The sequence below is a fragment of the Hippoglossus stenolepis genome, chromosome 17 (assembly GCF_022539355.2).
Source record: "Hippoglossus stenolepis isolate QCI-W04-F060 chromosome 17, HSTE1.2, whole genome shotgun sequence".
In the NCBI taxonomy this organism is placed as follows: Eukaryota; Metazoa; Chordata; class Actinopteri; order Pleuronectiformes; family Pleuronectidae; genus Hippoglossus; species Hippoglossus stenolepis.
In genome coordinates, this window is record NC_061499.1 from 13162678 (window position 1) to 13183587 (window position 20910).

General features: G+C 42.7%; 1 protein-coding gene across 2 annotated transcripts; it reads left to right on the forward strand.

The window, feature by feature from the left end:
- The first annotated feature begins 5398 nt into the window (after window positions 1–5398).
- satb1a (SATB homeobox 1a) lies at window positions 5399–19562 on the forward strand. 2 transcript variants are annotated; one of them, XM_047344044.1, is made up of 11 exons: window positions 5399–6086; window positions 6437–6666; window positions 6890–7066; window positions 7260–7386; window positions 9052–9175; window positions 10400–10511; window positions 10945–11462; window positions 12817–13014; window positions 13746–13901; window positions 15960–16163; window positions 17380–19562. In XM_047344044.1, the coding sequence occupies exons 2-11, from the start codon at window positions 6450–6452 to the stop codon at window positions 18289–18291; spliced, it is 2745 nt and encodes a 914-aa protein (XP_047200000.1). In that variant the 5' UTR covers window positions 5399–6086; window positions 6437–6449; the 3' UTR covers window positions 18292–19562. The 2 variants fall into 2 exon arrangements, with proteins under 2 accessions (XP_047200000.1, XP_047200001.1); XM_047344045.1 differs by having other exon boundaries at window positions 5399–5826.
- Window positions 19563–20910: the final 1348 nt, after the last annotated feature.

Sequence of the window (20910 nt, forward strand, 5' to 3'; positions counted from 1 at the left end):
CACTTGGACAAAGTAAAGTCATCAGGTGCTGCGAGGCCGCCTGCTATAAATCATGTATCACCTCAGTGGCTTCAAACAAGCAAAGAAACGGGACATACATAAGAATAAATGGAGGATATATATTCATAGAGAAATAAAGAATGAATAATGTCTCTGAGATGAGGCACTGTGAAGCAGTTAAGCACAGAGAGATACGTCCATAACCATGTCACTTAATAAAATGAAAACAGACAGCCAGCACACAGTGATGCTCCACCTGAGTAATGAACAGCTTAATGCATCATTAAAGACTGATCACCACTGCACACACACATTCCCTGTGTATGTTTACATGTGACATATTTAGCTTCACAGTGAAGTGACGGTTAACTCATTATTGCTCTGGGATTTTACCTATAATCAATCACTTATTTATGAGACTGACTGAAAAGCAACAGCTTTATGTCTCTGAGATCTTACCAGGAAAACCCCTTGTCATTTTCCACTTACACAGTATCTACAATGTTTGAGATAAATTATTCCACAGAGAGCAGAAGTAGGTGATGGGTAGCAAGGCAGAGAAAGAGGGATCCTTGAAACAGACAGTGAACTGTTGTTTATAGTGAGTGACATGTTGGTGTGACTGATGGGATCATCAATGCGGGCGATGTGCTGACTGGCTCAGCTCAGGCATGAAAACAGGGTCAAAATTTGAGCTTGTAACTTGTAGCTTGTAATTTCAGTGTCACATGCACAGATAAGGAATGTGTGTGTCTCCGTCTAAAGACTTTGTGAAACCTCACTGTTAAAAATATTCCCGCACATAGTGAATTATACAGAGTAATTCCACATTTGCACCTGTTCAAATTATATCTGTGTGCACAAAATGCGTTGGCACATGCACAAAATATTTATATAACTGTAAAACTTTATTTCACGTTCACAAACTTTGGGAGAAAATTTGTGAGATTTTTTTTAGGATTCTCAGATTAAGATTTGTGAATGCATTATTTTTACATTCAGACATTAAGTGATTCATAATTGCAAGCTGCAAATGTATTTGTGAACATCATTTCACAAGCTTAGAATATGAATGACTCTTATTTGACTCCATACGTTGCGTTAACTACAATTACTGCACTTTTTAAATTTCCAACTTTTCCACTACTTCAACGTCTTCATACAAATTCAAGTCAGCAATCCAGGTTAGAGTCAGTTTGTTCAGCAGCCAGCTATCCCACCGGAATTTCATCATAAATTACATTCAATTGATACAGATCTTTTCTAAGACAATTGTTTAAAATGACCAATAAATAAAAACCGAGATATGAAAAGTTGCACATTCACGATGGGAGCTCAACCTTGTAAAGACACATTCAAATAGCAAATTACACCATGGCCTTGACAACTATTACTATGAATTTTATTAGTGTTATTACACTCACATGTAACCAGTTAAGAAACTGTACGATGAATGTGTTCTTATTTTCCTAGATGGACACTTGGCAGTTTGGTGCAGTCTACTGTTTGTTTTGCTTCCTGCCATATATTCTCTGGATCTGATGTCTTTTTGAATACAACCACCACAAGAGGTCGCCAGAGTTGTAAATTTGTTAATCCTGCACAAAGGGGCTAAAGGCTTTAACATACAAATTCATGAATTCATCAGCACATTACATACCTGTTTTAGATTTAATTTAGTAAAATAATAAAAAGTGCTGAACTACATATCTGCAAAAGTGCTTGCTTTACCTACAGTAAATGTGCATTCGGGTTTTGGGTGAGTCATGTGCTTCTCTGCAGTAATTTGAACTCATCTGTCTGCTTTGGTTCCATTAAAAAGAGTCCTTGTTAACCTCCAGTCAGATCTGGCCTTGTGTATGTATAACATACAGTCCTGCATTTATGCTTTCAAACTCCCCCGCTGGGTTGCAGAGGCTACACTGTGCTGACATTTTAGCTTAATGGTTTTTATGATGCCCTCTGGTGCTATACAGGAAATGGGCATGGCTGTTAAAAGATACGGCATAACTTCATTTTACATACACACTTTGACAAAGCTAATAGCCTATATATATATATATATATATATAGGCTATTATATATATGTGCTGCAGTGTGTACACAGTCACATTCACAATCACACACAAACCACACAGCACAAGCCCTTCTATGAGTAGAGGATATAGAAATGTCACATGACATATCAGGCCCATTTGCCCTCTACTAACCCAATTCCACCCACTATCATTTGTCCCTTATTCCATCTGGTCATCCGTATCTCCCCACCAAACAAAACCCATCCGTTTTTAAATCAAGTGGGTAGGGAGGGGCCATCACTTGAGCTCACAATCTTATCTGAAATCTTGAGGTCCTCTGCTTTCAAACTTGAACCTTTTCTGTCAGAGACAAGACTTACGGACTTTTATTAATGCACCAGCTTAACCTGAGGGCGTGTTTTTTTCTTTCTTGATTAGTATTTGATACAGAATTATCTGTGCAACTGGTAAAGTGCATTATCTCATGGCATCAGTAGATTGTTAATAATGATGCATGAAGATGCAAGGGGCATTTTACTGCTGCAGTTAGAGGTGCAGCTAGTTCTACTTCAAGTCCGTTTATATTTTTCTTTTTGTAATATCTTAAGTAAAAATTTCAAAACGGTACTTGAGTGCAGTATTTGTAAATGCAGTGAATGTAACTAAGTAAATGTACTTTTCCACCCTTGGCAAAAGAGATGAAAGTGTACATTTTCGAGATGACAGATCATTTGAGGTGATGTGGTTTAATGAACACAAACACATGCATGCTTTTGTAAGTGTCAAGTGTGTGTGTGTGTGTGTGTGTGTGTGTGTGTGTGTGTGTGTGTGTGTGTGTGTGTGTGTGTGTGTGTGTGTGTGTGTGTGTGTGTGTGTGTGTTTGCAAAGGTACTTCAGAATCAAAAAGTTGCATGAGCGAGAGAAACAGAGATGTGAGGCACAGAGTGTTGGCAATCCGTTCCCCTTTAACGTGCCAATACGATGCCTCTCCCCCTCTAACAGCAGCAGACTCACTAACCATGTCATGAGTTTATAATAACCACATCACATCCATGGCGAATGAGGTAGAAGGAAAATCTAACCTAATTTGGAGAGATACACGACTATGTGAGTCGTAGGGCGTCCCCTGAGATAAGGCTGCGATTGAGGGAGCCGTGTGCTGCACTGGTAGCATGCTCTGTGAGCGTGTAATGGTCTTAATTATCATTTAGCATGCCAGCCTCATTGACGACGTATCAAGCCACTGACTAAATAGAAGAGCAGAGGGTAACAGAGAGGGAGAGAGGGAAATGTGAGAATATAAACACTTGAAGGCGCTCACACAAAATCATAGGAGACATGACTAAAATACACACACACATAAACAAAACAGTGAACTTATGGGAGGATGATGTAAACACACACACACATGCACACAGACACTTGCACCCAGCTGAGTGACATCTCTCTCTTTGGATTAGTCACCATGAATGATGTGTAACCAGCCATGACTCGCTCTGGCTGGGGAGATAGCTAATTCACTTTGTTTAATTAGTCAAAAGTAGTAGAGCATGCTCTCCCTCCCCAAACATACGCTCCCACGGCACAGCATCGACCTGCAGAAAAGACCTGTTACCACACCGGTGTAAAATTTCATGAGACAAGTCCTTGAATCTTATCTGCCCGCGTGAAGGATCCCTGACTCTTCCTGTCTCTTTCTCTCACAGTCACACAACACACACACTCACACACCTGCTGTGAGTGTGAGTGTGTGTGTTGGGACACCTTCACCTTTTGGGGATCGCAGCTCTGGAGGTGAAGTGCGTCTTGTCTGCGGCGGACTGGACGGGGGCGGTCTGCTGATAGTTGGCTGTAACTTGAGATCTCGGCGAAGAGGACGAGCTGTTGTCGGTCTGAACTGATTCAGCTGTAGCAAAACTTTGAGGTACGGTGATGGATTTGATTTCCTTTCATGACTTTGTGTGATTTTGGTTGTCAAACTCAGGGGTATTTTATAATGGGATTTACTGGGTATCGTAGTATAGTATAGAATACCACACAGTTATACTGTAATGCCTATAGAAAAATAAACATAGTATGGTATACTGTTCCACAATAATTTCTTTAGTACATTTGTACTTTTACATAGTTCAGTATAGTAGTGTCGAGTGTAAGCATTACATTAGTGCAGCACTATACTACACCATACTATGCTACACTATACTATACTCCATGTTATACTATAGTGTAGTATGTTTATATTATTATAGGCATTACAGTAGACCAGGTGGTATACTATACTATACTATGTAAAAGTATTAAAGTATTTAATGTATAACACTGTACTATACTCTACTACACTATACACTGCTACGTATATTATAGTGTGGTATGTTTATGGTATTATAGGCATTACGGTAAAACAGTGTGGTATACTACACTATGTAAAAATACTAAAGTAATTTAAGAATAACACTATACTATACTATACTATACTATGTTTATAATTATATAGCCATTACAGTAGAACTGCATTGTATACTACACTATGCTATATACTAGCCTGCTGTAGGCTACTATGTCTATATAATATCATTATACAAGAACAGCATGGTAAGAACACTATACTATACTATATACTAGCCTTCTATACTATGTCTATATAATAGGCATTATAGTGGAACACCATGCTACTACTATACTATACTGCACTATACTATTACGCACAGTTATAGTCTAGTCTTTTGTAGTGTTATTATAGAAGTCTGCTATAGTATTGATATTAATAATTTACTCTTGTCTAGGATACAATGTTGTAATGAGATATATAACACTATACTATTCCGCACAGTTATACTCTAGTCTTTTAAAGTATTATTATAGAAGTATGCAATAGTATTGATATGAATAATTTACTCTCAGCTACTATATATTGTGTTGTAATGAGATACAGAACACATTATTGGCTGAATGGGGTAAAAATGTGATTATCTACGCATTAAACATGAGCCACGCTCCTGTGACAATAACACATCACCGATCAAAAGTTAATATCAGTCAGCCGCTTCCACCTTTCTGTCCTGCTCCACTTTGTTACCATGGAGAGCTCCGCGATACCCTAAAGACAATAATAAGTGCGTGCACAGCATGCGGCAGAAAATAATAAATAGATTTATGCGCAATTGTCACATTTAATACATTTACGGAGCGCGCTAGTGAATTCATTATTACACCATATGCTAATGCAGCTGGGTCCGTGTAGCCTATTTATGAGTGTGTGTGTATGTGTGTGTGTGATGGGGGGTCTAGCTCTCTCTCTCTCTCTCCCTCTCTCTCTCTCTCTCGCTCTCTCTTTCTCCGCGTGCGCACAGGGCTTTGAAGTGTAACCAACAACAGCCGCTGCCCCGGCGTCAGAGCTGCAGCCGCGTACATGACACGCAGAGAATAATGTGATCCTGGAGCTCAGAGCCGTGCATTGTTCTCCCCGTGCCGGGGCTTGATCCACGGCAGCAGCTGCAGCATGCCCCGGTGCTCGATCTGAACTTGCGCTGAGGCCAGTAAATGCATCGTTAACGCCGGAAGATGCTATAAAGCGTGGTGGGTGAACGGTGCAACAAGGAGGACTAGACGCAAAACTACTTGGACAGTGAACAGACGATCGGCGCGGTGAGGAGGACGCACGGGAGCGTACATGGTCGAGAGACGCTGGGGATCAATGGGATTGAGCGCGTGTGTGCCATATGGATCCGGCGGATGTCTGCGGGAATGGGCTGCTGATGCGTGATGGCAGGTCGGGGGACGCGCGCCGCCGGGTCTGTGGCTGAAACAGGTTCGTGGGTTCGCCTCCATCAAACTTCAGCAGAGCCGGACGTGGGACGATCAGCGCCGCCGAGGATGAACTGAATCCCTGTCACTTTCAGCTGCGCGTCTGGAGATGACAGCGGGTTTATTATGAGGAGGAGAAACTGCGCTATGTGCCATTCACTGGAGTTTAACTGGATTTAGAGGGTCGTCCTGATCGCTGCATCTGTGTGAAGGTCACCACCTCACACTGATCCGGATATTCTTCTGATCCGAGTGTGTGTTTGTGTACGTGCGCGTCAAAAATCTCATCCCCTTGTTTGACACAGACAGGTCTCTTCGACACTTTTGTAATTCTTTGTGTACTTTGTATGATATTACTTAATTAGGCTCCAGGCTGGAAATGACGGATGTATGTAACATATTCTTTCTTGCACGATGAAAACATTTTAATGTTCTTGTATTTGCAAAAGTCCCATAAAAAAATATTGGAGCATAATAGTTCAAAAACACCAAAGGGTGCACCATAAAACCACTGACCAGTCTGCAGATTTACGACCAAGATAATATAGATTGTTATTCTATGAAGCAACTTGGCACAGTCTTTGGATTTTTATGTGTCTGTGTCTCTGTTTTAGTGTGATACCACAGATGGACACCCTGTGTAATGGAGCCAAGAAATCCGAGGGCAGTGATCCCGTTGTAGACCCCAGGCCCCCTCCCGCCAAGCTGGCTCGGCTGGAACAAAACGGAGCGGGACCCTCGGCCCAGGAGAGGAGCCGGCAGGGGAGTCCTGTGGCCAAAAACCCCTGTCTGGCCCCGAATCCCACCGCAGGGAGGCCACAGGGCAAAAACTGGCACAGCAGAGGTACATGGGCTGACATGGGGAAAGGGGTCTTAAATACTTTTTTACAGATTGGCTTTTTTGAACAGTGAACAGAGACTCCTGCACTTCACCTGCTATGTCCAATAACTGTCTTTGGTTCACTTTGAGGATGTCGCACCATCACTTACCACCTTGATAATGAATGTTGGGATTTTTCATTCTCAAATGTCCTGCTGTCTGAAATCAGCTGTCTCCCTCACCTCAGGGAGCGTGCTGCCGGTGTTCTGCGTGGTGGAGCACAGAGAGAGCCAAATGGACGGAGAGAGGAGAGAAGAACACTCCGAGTTTGTGTTGGTCAAGAGAGATCTGCTGTTTAACCAGCTGATAGAGATGGCCTTGCTGACACTGGGCTACTCTCACAGCTCTGCCGCGCAGGCTAAAGGTACACACACACACACACACACACACACACACACACACACACACACACACACACACACACACACACACACACACACACACACACACACACACACACACACACACACACACACACACACGTGCAAAGAGAGGCAGGGAAACATGAGAGATTGTCTTTAAGTTCTCACAGTTTAAACTTGTGTGTGTGTGTTCAGGTCTGATCCAGGTTGGCAGGTGGAACCCGGTGCCTCTGTCCTGTGTAACAGATGCTCCGGACGCTACAGTGGCGGACATGCTGCAGGATGTTCACCATGTCATCACCCTGAAAATACAGCTGCACAGGTAGAGAGCAGACGTGACACCCGGCCGTATGCATCTAAGGCTCTTCTTCTTCTGTCTGTGTGGAGTCTAGCTGTGGTTGTGAGACTGAGTGTGGCTCCCTGTTATTTGGTCTGTGAGGGACTCTCTTATTGATTTGTTTGGTATTGTGATGGAAATCTGAAAATACAAGAGGCTGGAACACCAAATTTTGTCTTAGTGTATTTTAATAGGGGCTTTCTGCAGAAAGGATCAACACAGAGAGTCACAGGGATCTCAGAGTGATGATGGAGAACAGTCAAATGCAAGGATCTTATATAGGAGAACTAAGGCTGTTTGTCTGAGCCAGTTCAGACTGGTTCTGTAGGCGCAGTTTGAGACAGGAATTAAGACACAGGAAACTGATTTGCATACGTTTCCTTTGACTATAAAGCAGAAGGATATTAGGTTCTTGGACAGTCAATAAGTAATAAAAAGGTCATAAAGGTATTAGACAGGTCATATAGGTTTCAGGTCACAAACAGCTCAGGTCATAAAAGTCTTAGACAGGTCTGCAAAAAGTTACTTTTCAACTACAAAATAGGTTTCATCCACACTTAGTTATTTTCCACTACAGTATTTCCCAGCCCCTCAAAGCTTCTGGAAAACACCTCAGCAACCCACCATCCCTAATATGAGTAAAATAACCAAAGGGCATGGACCGAATCGGCCCCATACAAAATAGCTTTTCCTAGACAAGTCTCCAACAGAATGACGAAACTATTCATCCTCCTCTTCCCCATCTTCTTCATTACTTTTACCATTTTAAATATCATTATGTTAACTTTAATGAGTGGTTTTATTTGCTCGTTGGAATGAGTGAGCATTTTAATTATGGGAGACATTAAAAGTTGTTTTGTACTTTTTACATTTGATCAGGATCTCTTCTGTGTTTTTTTTTTAACCTATAGCTGTGCTAGGGCCTTGCAAAGGAGCTGGGAAAGTATATGGAACATTCTTTAGTGCCGGTGGGTGAAACCATGACAGTATGACAGTGAACCATTAGGCATAATACCAGGACCAGGAATGGAAATCAGCTTTCATTGATTTTACAATTCACTCAAGCATCTTTCCTACTGTGACAGGTTAAAAAACCTTGTTTTGCTTAAGAGAAAGCAGAACGTGGGGCTGTGTACGATTTCCCTGCATTCACATGAGTTTCCTTAAAGTCTTCCTTCCACAGACTAGACTTTCACACCCTTATTAAAGTGTGCGCGTGTTTCTTTAACACATGAGCGAGTGCAACTGTGGGTGCGAATGAAAGTCTGAGTGTGATTATTGGTGGTGGAGGAGGGAGAGGAGGGGGCTCTGCAATGGGCAACTTGTTCAAAAAAGAAGAGACGGCATCTGTGGCTCTGGAAGTTTCTTACATTACAGCTCATTGCCAAACAGTCGTCTTATAAAACCACGTTTAAATTCACTATATCTGGATTTTTATTTGGATCTGCAACAAATTGCACAAACTTAAATACTTACAATTTTTTATCAGAGAACTCACCCCCACCCTTCCACAAAATTTCATGGATAATGGCTCTGTAGTTTTTGTATAATCCTGCTGAATAACAATCAAACAGACAAAAACAACCTCCTTAGCAGAGGTAATTACTGGAATGATGCATTTCAAGCCTTCCTACTTTGCTCTTTGTCTAGCTGCCCCAAACTGGAAGACCTGCCAGCCGAGCAGTGGAGTCACTCCACAGTGAGAAACGCTCTGAAGGAGCTCCTCAAGGACATGAACCAGAGCTCCCTGGCTAAGGAGTGTCCGCTGTCCCAGGTACGATACACACACGCAGGACACAAGAAAAGAGAATAGGAGAAATAGCACTGACGTTCAATGGCGTGTGAAATGTATTTGCCCTTCCATGTCCTGCACAAGTGTGTGTGTGTGTGTGTGCTTGTGTGTGTTTGTGCCTTCTTTGATGCATGACACAGAGTGAGCGTGTGGTCCAATAGTTAGACAGGAAGTCCAGATGCGGAGGTAGATAAGGCGCGGGGGCAGAGCGCAGGAGCGGGAGGCAGATAACATGAGATGGTTATCTCTTAAAAAGCCACGCTGCCTCGGCTGCTGCCTATCTTGATTCCGCCGACGGCCGACCTGTCTGCCTGTTGCCCCCCCATCCGTCTGCCAGCCTCAGCCGCCGTCTCACTCTCTGCCCATCACCCTCACTCTTTTTTTGTATCCAGATTTTTTTTTCCTGCTGTACCCGTTACATTCAGCAATAACATCAAAATCTGGCTGTAAGATCTCCTTCAGCTCCTGTGCGTTTAATTAAGCAAATACAGACACAACTGCAGAAATAATTTTACATAAATCTTGCAGTATTTGGGAAAGGCCTCTTTATGAATAATCATAAGTATCAACTTGATCTATCTGTTATTTTGCCTGAGGGTGCTCAGGACATCTACAGTTTGATAAAGAGAAATTGCTCTATCTCTCTCTCCCTCTTCTTCGGATTCTTTCCTTTCCTTTACAGTGTTAAGATCAGATACCAATCAATCTGCCCTCCCCCATCTCTCCCTCTCTCTCTTTCTCTTTCTCAGTCTCTCTCTCTCTCTCTGTCTCTCCCCCATCTCTCCATTTACCCCCTCTCTTGTTTGCTAGAAGCAGATTAAAATAAATATGAGAAGATGAAAGGTGTAATCAGATGTAAAGATTGCACAGGATGGTCTTTGGGGAAAAACTGTGTGTGTGTTTTCATGTGTGTGTGTGTGTTTGTGTGTGTTTTCCTGTGTATATAGAGTATGTATGTGAATGAGACACTGAGGCATAGTCTCTGATGACCTCTTGTGTTTTGTTTGATTAAGCGCGCGCGCACACACACACACGCACGCACCACACACACACACTCATCTGTCTTTATTATCCTATTTACCTGGGGGTCTTTTTAATAACACAGATCGGAGATCATTAATATCAGATGTGTGAACAGCTGAGACACCCAGGCAGGAGCTCAGAAAGTGTAATGAATTTCCACTGTCTTTCCTCCCTCTGTTTCAGAGTATGATATCATCTATTGTAAATAGCACTTACTATGCAAATGTCTCAGCTGCCAAGTGTCACGAGTTTGGTCGATGGTACAAGCACTTCAAGAAGACCAAATGCTTCAAAGGTGAGGGATTTCAATCGAGCCTGCAAAAGACAAGCGCCCATGATTAGTTTTACAGCATGTCTGTATTCCACATAAACTACATGCTAATTGTATGTTTTAGCTGGCAAAAATCCCTCTTCCTTTTCATTTCGACAGGTAATAATATAAAAAATGTGTTCTTGCCGAAAGCTAAATTTCTCCCTTAAGATATAAAACAGTTTTTCTTTTATTTTCCCAGATTCTTTTAATGTTGTCTTGCCACCCACAACTTGACTCACAGCACACGTAAAATCAATCATATTTAGTAAGCAATTCATCCTGGTTTGAATATTTAATGTGCTACATTTTCAATGTGAACATGTCCTAGAATTGGTAAGTAGTATGGATTTCGGGTGCACTGTTAATATTACATGTGTTGATAATTACATCTTTGCTTTCCTTTTTTCTTCACCAGAGATTGACAGCTTCTCTGAGCAGTCTGCACATATTACCCTCACCCAGCAGCCAATCACAGGTACCGAGCAGAGCTCAACCCTTCTTTTCCCTCGAGGAGGAGTAGCCGGCATGTGTGCTCACCCACCCCTCGGCCTACGCCCTCCTGCGCTGGTGACCCAACCTCTCAGCCCCCAAATGGTTAACCAGCAGCTGGTGATGGCCCAGTTTCTCAACCAGCAGTATGCTGTTAGCCGCATGCTGGCGAGCCAGGGCCTCTCGCCGTCCCCGCAACAGTATCTCAACCACCCCCCTGTGGTGAGAGCCAACGTCTTCGCCTCAGAGTCCCAAGCTCCACAGCAGGGGCAGTGCGGCCCGGGGGGAGGCCCTGCTGCCGGGCCTCCGAACCAGGCACCGGCTGGCTCTTCAGGGGGCCAGTGTGACGTGCCGCTGGAAATCTACCACTGTGTGAGGGAGGAGCTGAAGAGAGCAGGCATCTCCCAAGCCATCTTTGCCCGGGTGGCTTTTAACAGGACCCAGGTATGGAAAAGAGGGGCAGCCCAAGATTATGATCTGAATGAAAATGCTAAAAGCTTTGCAGCAACACTAAAAGCCTGTTTTCTGGTGATTATCTGCTGGAAGGGTTCTCTTGTGTTGCGGTGGTACGTAAGTGTGTTCTATGTGAATATGTGTGTTTGGTGGTTGGCATGTTGGCATGGCCTTTGCCGCAGTGCACCCCCACCCCAACGCACATGTGTGTATGTATGAATGTGTGTGTCTGTGCCAGCTCTCTGCAGCACAAAAGCTGGTGCCAGCGATGAAGCAGCTGCTGGGCCAACTAATCACAACCCCTTGGAGAAATTCTGTCTCCCTCTCTACCTCTTCCTCTAGCTCACTATCCCTCCATCGTGCCACCTTTCACTCTGGCAGCCTTTTTTATTCATTTAAAATCTACCTCGTACTGCCAATCTATCTCTCTTTTCTAATCTTTCCCTTCTTCTGCCTCTCATTCCCCTCATTTCGCATCCATTATCTCCCTCTACCATCGCCTCTAACACTAAAATGCAACGTTATCTGTGTCCATTATAGTACATTCACAAAACACACCAACAGAAATGGAGCTCAAAGGACGGGCTAAGCCCATTGTTATTATTATTATTACTGTCATCAGTTATTATCCACCCCCATGTCTCCCCATTGCCGAATCCGAGGTGCCAGGCGTACAAGTTGGGCATGGGGCCAAGATGCCATCTAAAAGCGAGGGAACCATTCGTCATTTGGCGATTCATGTAAAGCCTCCTTCTATTTGGAAGGCAGAGTTTGTTGGGTGGATTCAACGATGATCCAGGATTTGAATAAGAAGGCTGGTTCCCTCTTATGTCATTTCATTGCCAGCATGAAATCTGATTTCTTTTCAGGAAGGAAGCCCTGCAATCTGCATGGGACGTTTGAAGGCTTTCCTGCATAGACAGATACACACAGAGTGACGCTAACACTAGAGACAAGTAGTGTGCTTAGCACCGACTGGGACCTGGCTCTGTATCTTCTGTAGCTGTGAAACACTTCAGTGTAGGAGATCAAGCTGGATATGAGTGTTTTCCAAATTCTTTCTGGTGTGTAAGAAACTTTACATCTATGATCTTAACATAAAGATAAAGGAAAAATAACTTAAATACAAGTGGTTCCCTGATATCAATTGTCTGTGAGATAATAACGTTGTCAAGTCACAAAATCAGTCACTATTTGAATTATAATGTGTTTCTAAATGTTATTTTGATCATGCCAATATACAGCCTGTATGAATTTTGCATATGGTATTATTTATCCACGTACATTTCTTTGCTTGCACTAATCAATGAGTGTCGATGTTTGTGCTTGTGCATGTTTTTACCAGGGCCTGCTGTCAGAGATCCTGCGTAAGGAGGAGGACCCCAAACACGCCTCCCAGTCTCTGCTGGTCAACCTGCGAGCCATGTACAGCTTCCTGCTGCTCCCCGAGGCAGAGAGGGAGCGCATCTACCAGGAGGAGAAAGAGAGGAGCCTGACCGGATTCATCCCCAGCTGCAACAACACGCCGCCGAGATCTACGCAGGTCAGCCAGCAGACGCACGGAGAGACAGAGGCATAAAATTAACACTCAGTTTTACTAAAGTTCATTCGTTGTAAAACCACATTATATCTTCGCAAAAGCAAACATAGGTGATTTTCAGCATGTTCGGCTGTGAAAGATTGTGCAAGAACACTGAGATGATTAGGTTATTTTAAAAGACGGTGAATGGTGAAGGAAATTATAAACAATTAAAAATCATCATCATGGGAGTTGTAAAGTTGCCGATGTTGGTCATCCCCCGAGGATCCTGGATTTCCAAGCAATGTCTCATCCTACATTTAGTGATCCCTTAATGACCATCGCTCTCGACTGAATATAAATCACCACATTAAAATAGATCCAGATCTTTATTTGGATTTCCACCAAATTTCACAAACTCAAAGATATCAGTTCCCTAAATATTACAGTTTTTTTTCATCAAGATCCATTAAATATTCTCTAAGAAACTAAGAATCACACCGAATCTCGCAATGTAAAAAAATTCCTGGATTTGTTTCACTCTTCTGTTTATCCCCCATTGTTTATGGCCAAATCCTGGCATTTTCAGCATTGCATAAAGGATACGTTCCCTCCCTAGCTTCCCTTTCTTCAAGACTTGAAACTTATGTGTTATTGACAGTGTATTGCAACTAATGCTGGTTACTCAGATTAACGTAGCTTGCATTTAAACCCACTCTCTTTGTGTCTCTGTCTTCCTGTCTGTCACTTTTTAGGCGAGACTCTCCCCGGTTTCAGCAGACAGAGGGCTGAAGACGGAAAGCTGCGTTCTCAACGTCAGCTCCAACATCTACGAGGAGATCCAGCACGAGATGAAGCGAGCCAAGGTGTCTCAGGCACTGTTTGCAAAGGTGGCCGCCTCCAAGAGTCAGGTATATCCGCATGAAGGTTTCCAGTTTTAAACACACACATATTGCTCCTAATCATTGCACTGCTTGATTGCTCAAATTTAGCATCCCAGATTAGTCCATCTCCCCAGTTAAAGCAAGGATGGCTACTGTGTGTGGAGGGAAGCCCAGATAATCAAGCAGCAGCTGTACTCTGCAGAGCACTATCAGTGCATCAGACTGCTATTGTGTCCTAAATTATCGCTTTAATAGCTGCCATACACACGTACACACCACTTATTTGTGCACACAGACATACTGTACGAGTGTGAGTACACGCAATCGCACGAGAGCACACAGGCCCACAAATGCACTTGTGCACATACACACAAGCATGATTTGAGTGTTTATTGTTCTCATTTTTATGGCGGCTCCATAAGCTTGTTATTGCCTTTTGTTTTGAGGATAATTTCCCTTCATGGAATGGGGGGATTTTAGCTGTCTCGTTTTCCCTTCCCCTTGTGCATGCCTCCAGTTTCCAGCTTTCTTTCTTTCTTTCCTTCTGTCTTTCCTTCCTTCCTTCCTTCCTTCGTTTTTTTACAGCATAGCCTCGCTCTCGTCTCATCACCATGATGTTTAGAGGTCATTCAGCGGTCATGCCAGTACAGACAGGTGGTCCAAAAGCCCTGAGGTTCTTTTTCTATCTTTTCACTGGCCTCAATTTCTAACGTGCTTTCTCTATCTACTCTGTTCCTCTCTCTCTCGCTCTCTCTATTACCCGGTTGTTTGGCAGGCAGAACCATGCTGGATCACTCTGTTCTATCTGCACTGTGCATCTGGATGGCATTGTGTGCTAGAGTTGGGCTTCAGCCAGGTGTGCGTGCATCTGCATGAGTGTTTGTGCGCATTGGGCTGGTGTGTTTGTGTGAATTTACTCGATGCGAGGGTATCAGCCTCCTCACCAACGTAATCATGCTCTAGTTCATGAATCTGAAACTCGCTGGCTCCATCTTCCTCAATCTGCTGCTCACAAGTTTCCACTGTCGTGATGCAGAAACAATTCCAGCTAATATGAAAATGTCTCCATGATCTTGCAGCTTTGCCATCAGAGCATCTTTAACCACAGAAAACAAGAAATAGACACCAGTCTTGATATCTACCAGTTCTACCGTTTAATGGTTGATAGTTATCACTACTTATATCTGCTTAAATTCGAATTACTCACAAAATCAATTAGATAATCAGCGTACTGTGGTGACATGAGTCAAAACTCATCATATATATTTCCATGGTGCCATGTTGCCATGGCAATTTTGGTGTCCCAAATCTATTTTTACCTTCCACCAGAGGTTCAAACTAAAGAAAAGACCAGATGATTACATTTTAATTATGTATGTGTAATTTTGCCCATATGTACTTAATACCACACAAACATCCATCCATCCATCCATCCATCATCTTTACGGCTTATCCTTTGAGTACACCCTGGTCACCAGCTTATCACAGCAGGGCTGACGTATAGGAGCAAACAAACATTATCACCTACAGACAATTTAAACAGTCCAATTAACCTAATAGGAGAGCATGCAAAATCTGCCAACCCACTGTCAGGTTTGAAACCAGAACCTTCTTGCTGTGAGGCTAACCACTGGACCACTGGGCTGCCACCATACAAACTTAAAAATACACTTTGCAGCATGGCGAGGTTAGCTTTACTTAGCTTTATCATCAGCTGTGGCATCAAATGACAGATTAAGATAGAAGGTTATTTTTGAGTTATATAAGATCAACCTGTTGAGATAGAAATATTCACTTCACAGCCTTTTGTTTTAACATAATAGCTGATCAACAAATAGGTTTTTTCCTCAAGTTTTTCCTCTTGCTCGGGGAGTTGTCAGGTCAGGTCAGATAGATCTGCACCGCAGGAACAAACTGGACGTCACAGTCTTTTTAAGAACACCACAGGAATACAAATGTGTACTGACTCAGCGTCTTGACCTCTGGGTGACGGACAGAACATGTCATCCCTGTGTGCTTAGTCTAACCCAGTGGGTTACCTGGTCAGCTCATGTGTGAGTGTGTGTGTGTGTGTTCCTCCTCTAGGGCTGGCTGTGTGAGCTGCTGCGCTGGAAGGAGGATCCCAGTCCGGAGAACCGGACCCTGTGGGAGAACTTGTGCATGATCCGCCGATTCCTCAGCCTGTCCCAGACCGAGAGAGACTTCATCTACGAGCAGGAGAGCAGCAGCACAATGGCACAGCAGCACTGCGCTGACAGGCTCGCGCTGCTCGGCAGTGACAATACACTGGTGAGACGACATAAGGAAGATAATCATTACACATGGACCACTGTTATAAGCACTCAATCTCTGAGATGTTCTTGAGAATAAATCCCCAGTATCACATAAGTTATATTTTATGTTACTACTGAAATAGCTGTCATGAATCGGAAAAGGTTTGTAATAAATAAGCTAGCAGATAAAAAACTCTAAGCTTAGAATCAACATGTTGAAGGATGGCTGTCGTGATCGTGAAGGCTTGAAGTGACCAGACTTTATTTTACACAGAAAATGCTATAAAAAGAAACAGCTTAATGCCAAATATGCCAAAAAAAAAGATGATTGCCATATTTATGCAACGATCCATGAGACTAATTTGTCATTTTTCTTTCACTTCTAAGCTAGAGCATAGATTGATGGCTTGATTAAAGAACCAACTCACAGTTAACATGTGAAATAAAAGATTATGTTGAATGGAATATCAGTGCATCTTTAAGAAGACATGTGTACTGGTTCATGGGTTCTGGATGGTTACACTCTGGTCTACCTCACATGTTGTGGCAGTTACAGATCATACAGTCTACACTACATTTGATTTATTTCCCAAACTAGACCAGGTATGATGTGCCTTTACTCATTCTGCTCCCCAGCCAATATCTACACATTGCAAATTTATGTCACCCCATCAATAAAAAGGTGACATGGTTTGACAGGGGTGTATGAAAATAAAACACATATGAAACTAAACTGAACAAATATAATTTAAGAAGTGAAAATAATTAAAAAAAAAGTTAGCAGATGGTATCATGCTAACATTTACCTAATTAAAATGACACTTCCTTTTTCAGTAGTCGCTTCCTCTATCATTATTAATCATAAGAAAATGGTAGAATGGAGGGTTTTCAATTTGTTGTCTACTTTGACATGAGCTTCCCATCTAAAATGTAAGCAGCATATTTTTTTGCAACTAGTTCTACTTTTTTTTTAAATAAATCAGGACATTTTCAATAATTTTTGTATAGTTTTTTAATCATCCTTTTTAATATTTATAATTATCATCATTGTATTACATATTTTTTAATTATTTGATAATTATATATGCACAAAAAACAATGTCCTTGTTTTAAAAACCTATCAAATCAGTGAATATCTACATTAAGTGTAAATTAGTTGGTGTTGAAAATCTAAATTCCATAAGACCCAGTATGGCTTGTACTCTTATTTTATTACTCTTTTCTCTCATCAGTACCAGCGCAACTCCCCTCTGCCACAGCAACACCATCTTCAACCTCATCACCCCCTTCAGCCTGAGGCGGGACCTCACCTGTCTCCACGGCAACCGTGCACCGCATCGCCAGCCGAGTCTGAGGTTGGGGTCAACTGGGGGCACCTGAGAATGCGTTTGCAGAGCAGAGGCAGCAGCAATGGCGAGAGAGGGGACATGAAGGACTGGGCTGAGGGAGGACAAGGAGAGAGGGGCGGTTTGGGAGGAGACTGGGGTGGTTCTGGGAGATCGAGGGATACGGAAGGCAAGGAGCAGGCAATGGATGGAAGTGCGGGTGAGGAAGGCACAGATGAGATCACAAGAGACAGCCAAGAGGGCAAGGTGAAGGACAAGCTGTCTGTGAAGTGGCCTAATGTGAAGAATGAGAGCCAAGGTAGGGCTAGGGTTTGTTCAGAGGCAGATAATAATGAGGTCGAAGGTGGAGATGAGGCGCAAGGAGAGGGGCTAAAACTTTCCTGCGAAGCCCTGGGAATCCTACAGAGCTTCATCCAGGACGTGGGCCTCAACCCAGACGAGGAGGCGGTCCACACCCTGTCGGCTCAGCTGGGTCTGCCCAAACACATCATCCGCAGCTTCTTCAACAGCCAGGACCAAGGACGGGGTCAAGAACACGGCCGCTGTCAGCACCAGAGACTGAGCCCAAAACAGAGTCGAGACGACCCGCATGGCTGCACAGACACAAACCTCCTCCTGCCGGACAATTCTACAGAGGAACAGGACGGGGAAAGTGATGGAAAGACTGAAACAGAACAAAAGGAGGATGAGAAGCAAAGGGGGGGAAATGAATCGAGTGACGAAAGTGCTTTGAAAGAACTGGATGCTGGCACTCAAACCATTCCCCCTCTGAAGGAAGAGTGGGAGAGCTACATCTAACCCAAATACATCCATAAGCTTGGATGAGCCATAGCTTCTCTGTGAGCCTGGACATGCTTACAACACATCATTGGTCCACTTACAACTCAGCCCCTGTTCTATACTGTACAAATACTGACTCACAGTGTTTTGGTGTTAGGGTGTTATTTAGGCATTGGTCCTAAAAGACTGAGGAAAGGCATAAAGCGGAATAACTGTACCAGAGACCTACATTACCCCAACCGTACCCTATTATTTACCCAAAATGCACTTGAGACAGAAAGTAACTGTGACTATACTGTATATACAGATAATGTTACTAAACAACTCCTGAGTGTAGATACATGTGTCTGGACTAATAATAATCAATACAATGGGCCTCAGATAACATATCAGTGTTTAAAAAGAATAATTGCAATTCGTTGACTGATTCAGATATGTTCATACCAGAAATGCCTTGTCAGATGTGGCACTGCCAGTTTGCTTTTCTATGATCAATATCACTAGATTTCTGCTTGGTTTTTTTGTTGCTTAGTTTTTATTTTGTGTCTTGAATCCGAATTTGTCCTTTAAAGTTCGAGGGAATATAATCAGGAATCGCGCCGCTATTTCCAACATTGTTCTCGTCCATGTTTGTCATCACACTGTTCACGTAGATACACTGCACATACCTCTGCTGTTGTCTGGTTGTGTGTGTGTACCTAACCGGATGAAAACATCACCTCCTTCGCGACAGTAAAAATCAGGTTCAGAGGAAATTAGAAAGAAGAATCACATATAATACAGGACATCTTATGCTTGATGAATTAATAAATAAAACAGTGATTGAGTTATCTGTTATCTAAATCATCATGATTTACATAAAGTATTTTTATGGATGCATGAATTTGCGAGTCTCTCAAAATATAGCTGTAAGTGTTACATTTGCACATCTTGTGTTCTTTGTGTTATTTATCATACAAAGCAAACGCAGACAATTCAAAGGCAAAGAATAGTGTTTGCTCTTGCTCTCAGTTGTTCTCATAGTTCCCACACGCTGTGCTGTATGGAAGTGAGTGCTCAAAGACTGTGGACTACAAATGTAGGACGGAGGTCATGCTGTGTGTACATAAAAGATTAAAAACTAAATGTCAGCATTTTTTATTTGCAAAAATATAAGACATTACCACTTTGTCCTAATTGTATGTTTGTGTTACTTTAACCTGTTCTGTCTATCTGATCTTCCAGTGGGAACAAACGCTCACATTGTCTGCGAAACAATCGGACATAATAAAGACTTATGTGTTTTGAGAGAAAGCCTCCACAGATAACTTTTAACTTAAAACTAGAAAATTCCTCCCGGGAAAATGTTGAATGTGTGCCTGGTGCTTGCTGCCGGGTTCAGAGACTGTTTCAGTTTGAGAGAGGGAGAGACACAGACTGGCTGGTTTAAGAGAGGGAGAGTGAGAAAGAGACTGTGCCGTTTTGATAGAGTGAGACAGAGAGTAACAGAGAGAGACAGAGTGAGAGAGGCTATTATTTAACCTCTCACATGTCAAACAAGCTCTACCACTTTTTCATGATCCAGGTTAGAGAGAGAGAGAGAGAGAGAGAGAACTCAGTATGTTTCTACTTAAAGGCAGTACAACTACGTTTTGATCTAAAAATCATGTATGACAACCTCCATTTGTGGCTTTGAGAGCAGTTTAAGCACAAAAAGTACATAAAAATCTGTCCTTTTCCGGTGATGTTTCTCATCAGGAAACTCATGTGACAGAATCTGCGGGAGCACCACAGCACGCAGGGATAGCTGCGAGGGCATCGAGCTATTTCTGCATGCTCACAAATAAAAGGACGGTTGTTTTCCTCCTAAGTAGCATAATATCAGCAGATCGCATTTGCACTTTCAATATATCTAGTTGGAATGTGCTTGCAATGTAAAGGAGCTGGATTTGACAGCCTGTGAGATCTGTCAGGCCAGAAAGACGTTTTGATTTAAAAGAAAAAAAGGCAGATGCTGCTAATTTAAGACAAGCAGAGGCCTGCTGTGACAGACCCATAATCAATTTTTCTGATGTGATGTTCACTGTCTGTATTAGTGTTATAGAATTAGTACTGCTGATTTCCTCTTATATAACTATGTCTATGTTGGTGAATTGTTACCATTGTTTTCCAGCCGTCACACAGTATTCCTCTGTGCTGATCAGCAGGCCTCTCTGTACCAGTGGATCTGTGTCTCTCTCCAATCACATGGTCCTCACTGTGTTTTCTATCGTATATCTCCTTTCTTTCTTCTTTCTGTTTATCTCAACGGCTCTTTCTATCTGGGTTTCTTCCCCTCCCTCTCCACCCCTGATTCTCATCTGCGTCTCCTCGGCACGTCTCACATTGCCGCTCCCTCAGACGGTGCAACATTCAAGCCCCATTTGGCCAGAATGGCTTCATAGAGTAATTCAATAAAGCTATGCTCTTTTCTGTCATCTGTTTCCATGACGATGCCTTAGTTAGGGCCAACAAGAGGCCACAAACACCTCATCATCAGTAATATTAGCTATAATAATGATGATAATGGCGCTCTTGAAATGCCATGCTTGCGATGATGATGGTGACAGTAATGGCAATGATGATCATTACGACTGCTTTGTGTTAACCCCCACCACC

Excerpts from the sequence above, each read along its gene's own strand:
- satb1a (XM_047344044.1), top strand. The coding sequence starts at position 6,450 with ATGGACACCCTGTGTAATGGAGCCAAGAAATCCGAGGGCAGTGATCCC. Across the intron at positions 10,512-10,944 it reads GAAGACCAAATGCTTCAAAG|AGATTGACAGCTTCTCTGAG; the intron begins GTGAGGGATTTC and ends TTTCTTCACCAG. Across the intron at positions 11,463-12,816 it reads TGGCTTTTAACAGGACCCAG|GGCCTGCTGTCAGAGATCCT; the intron begins GTATGGAAAAGA and ends TGTTTTTACCAG.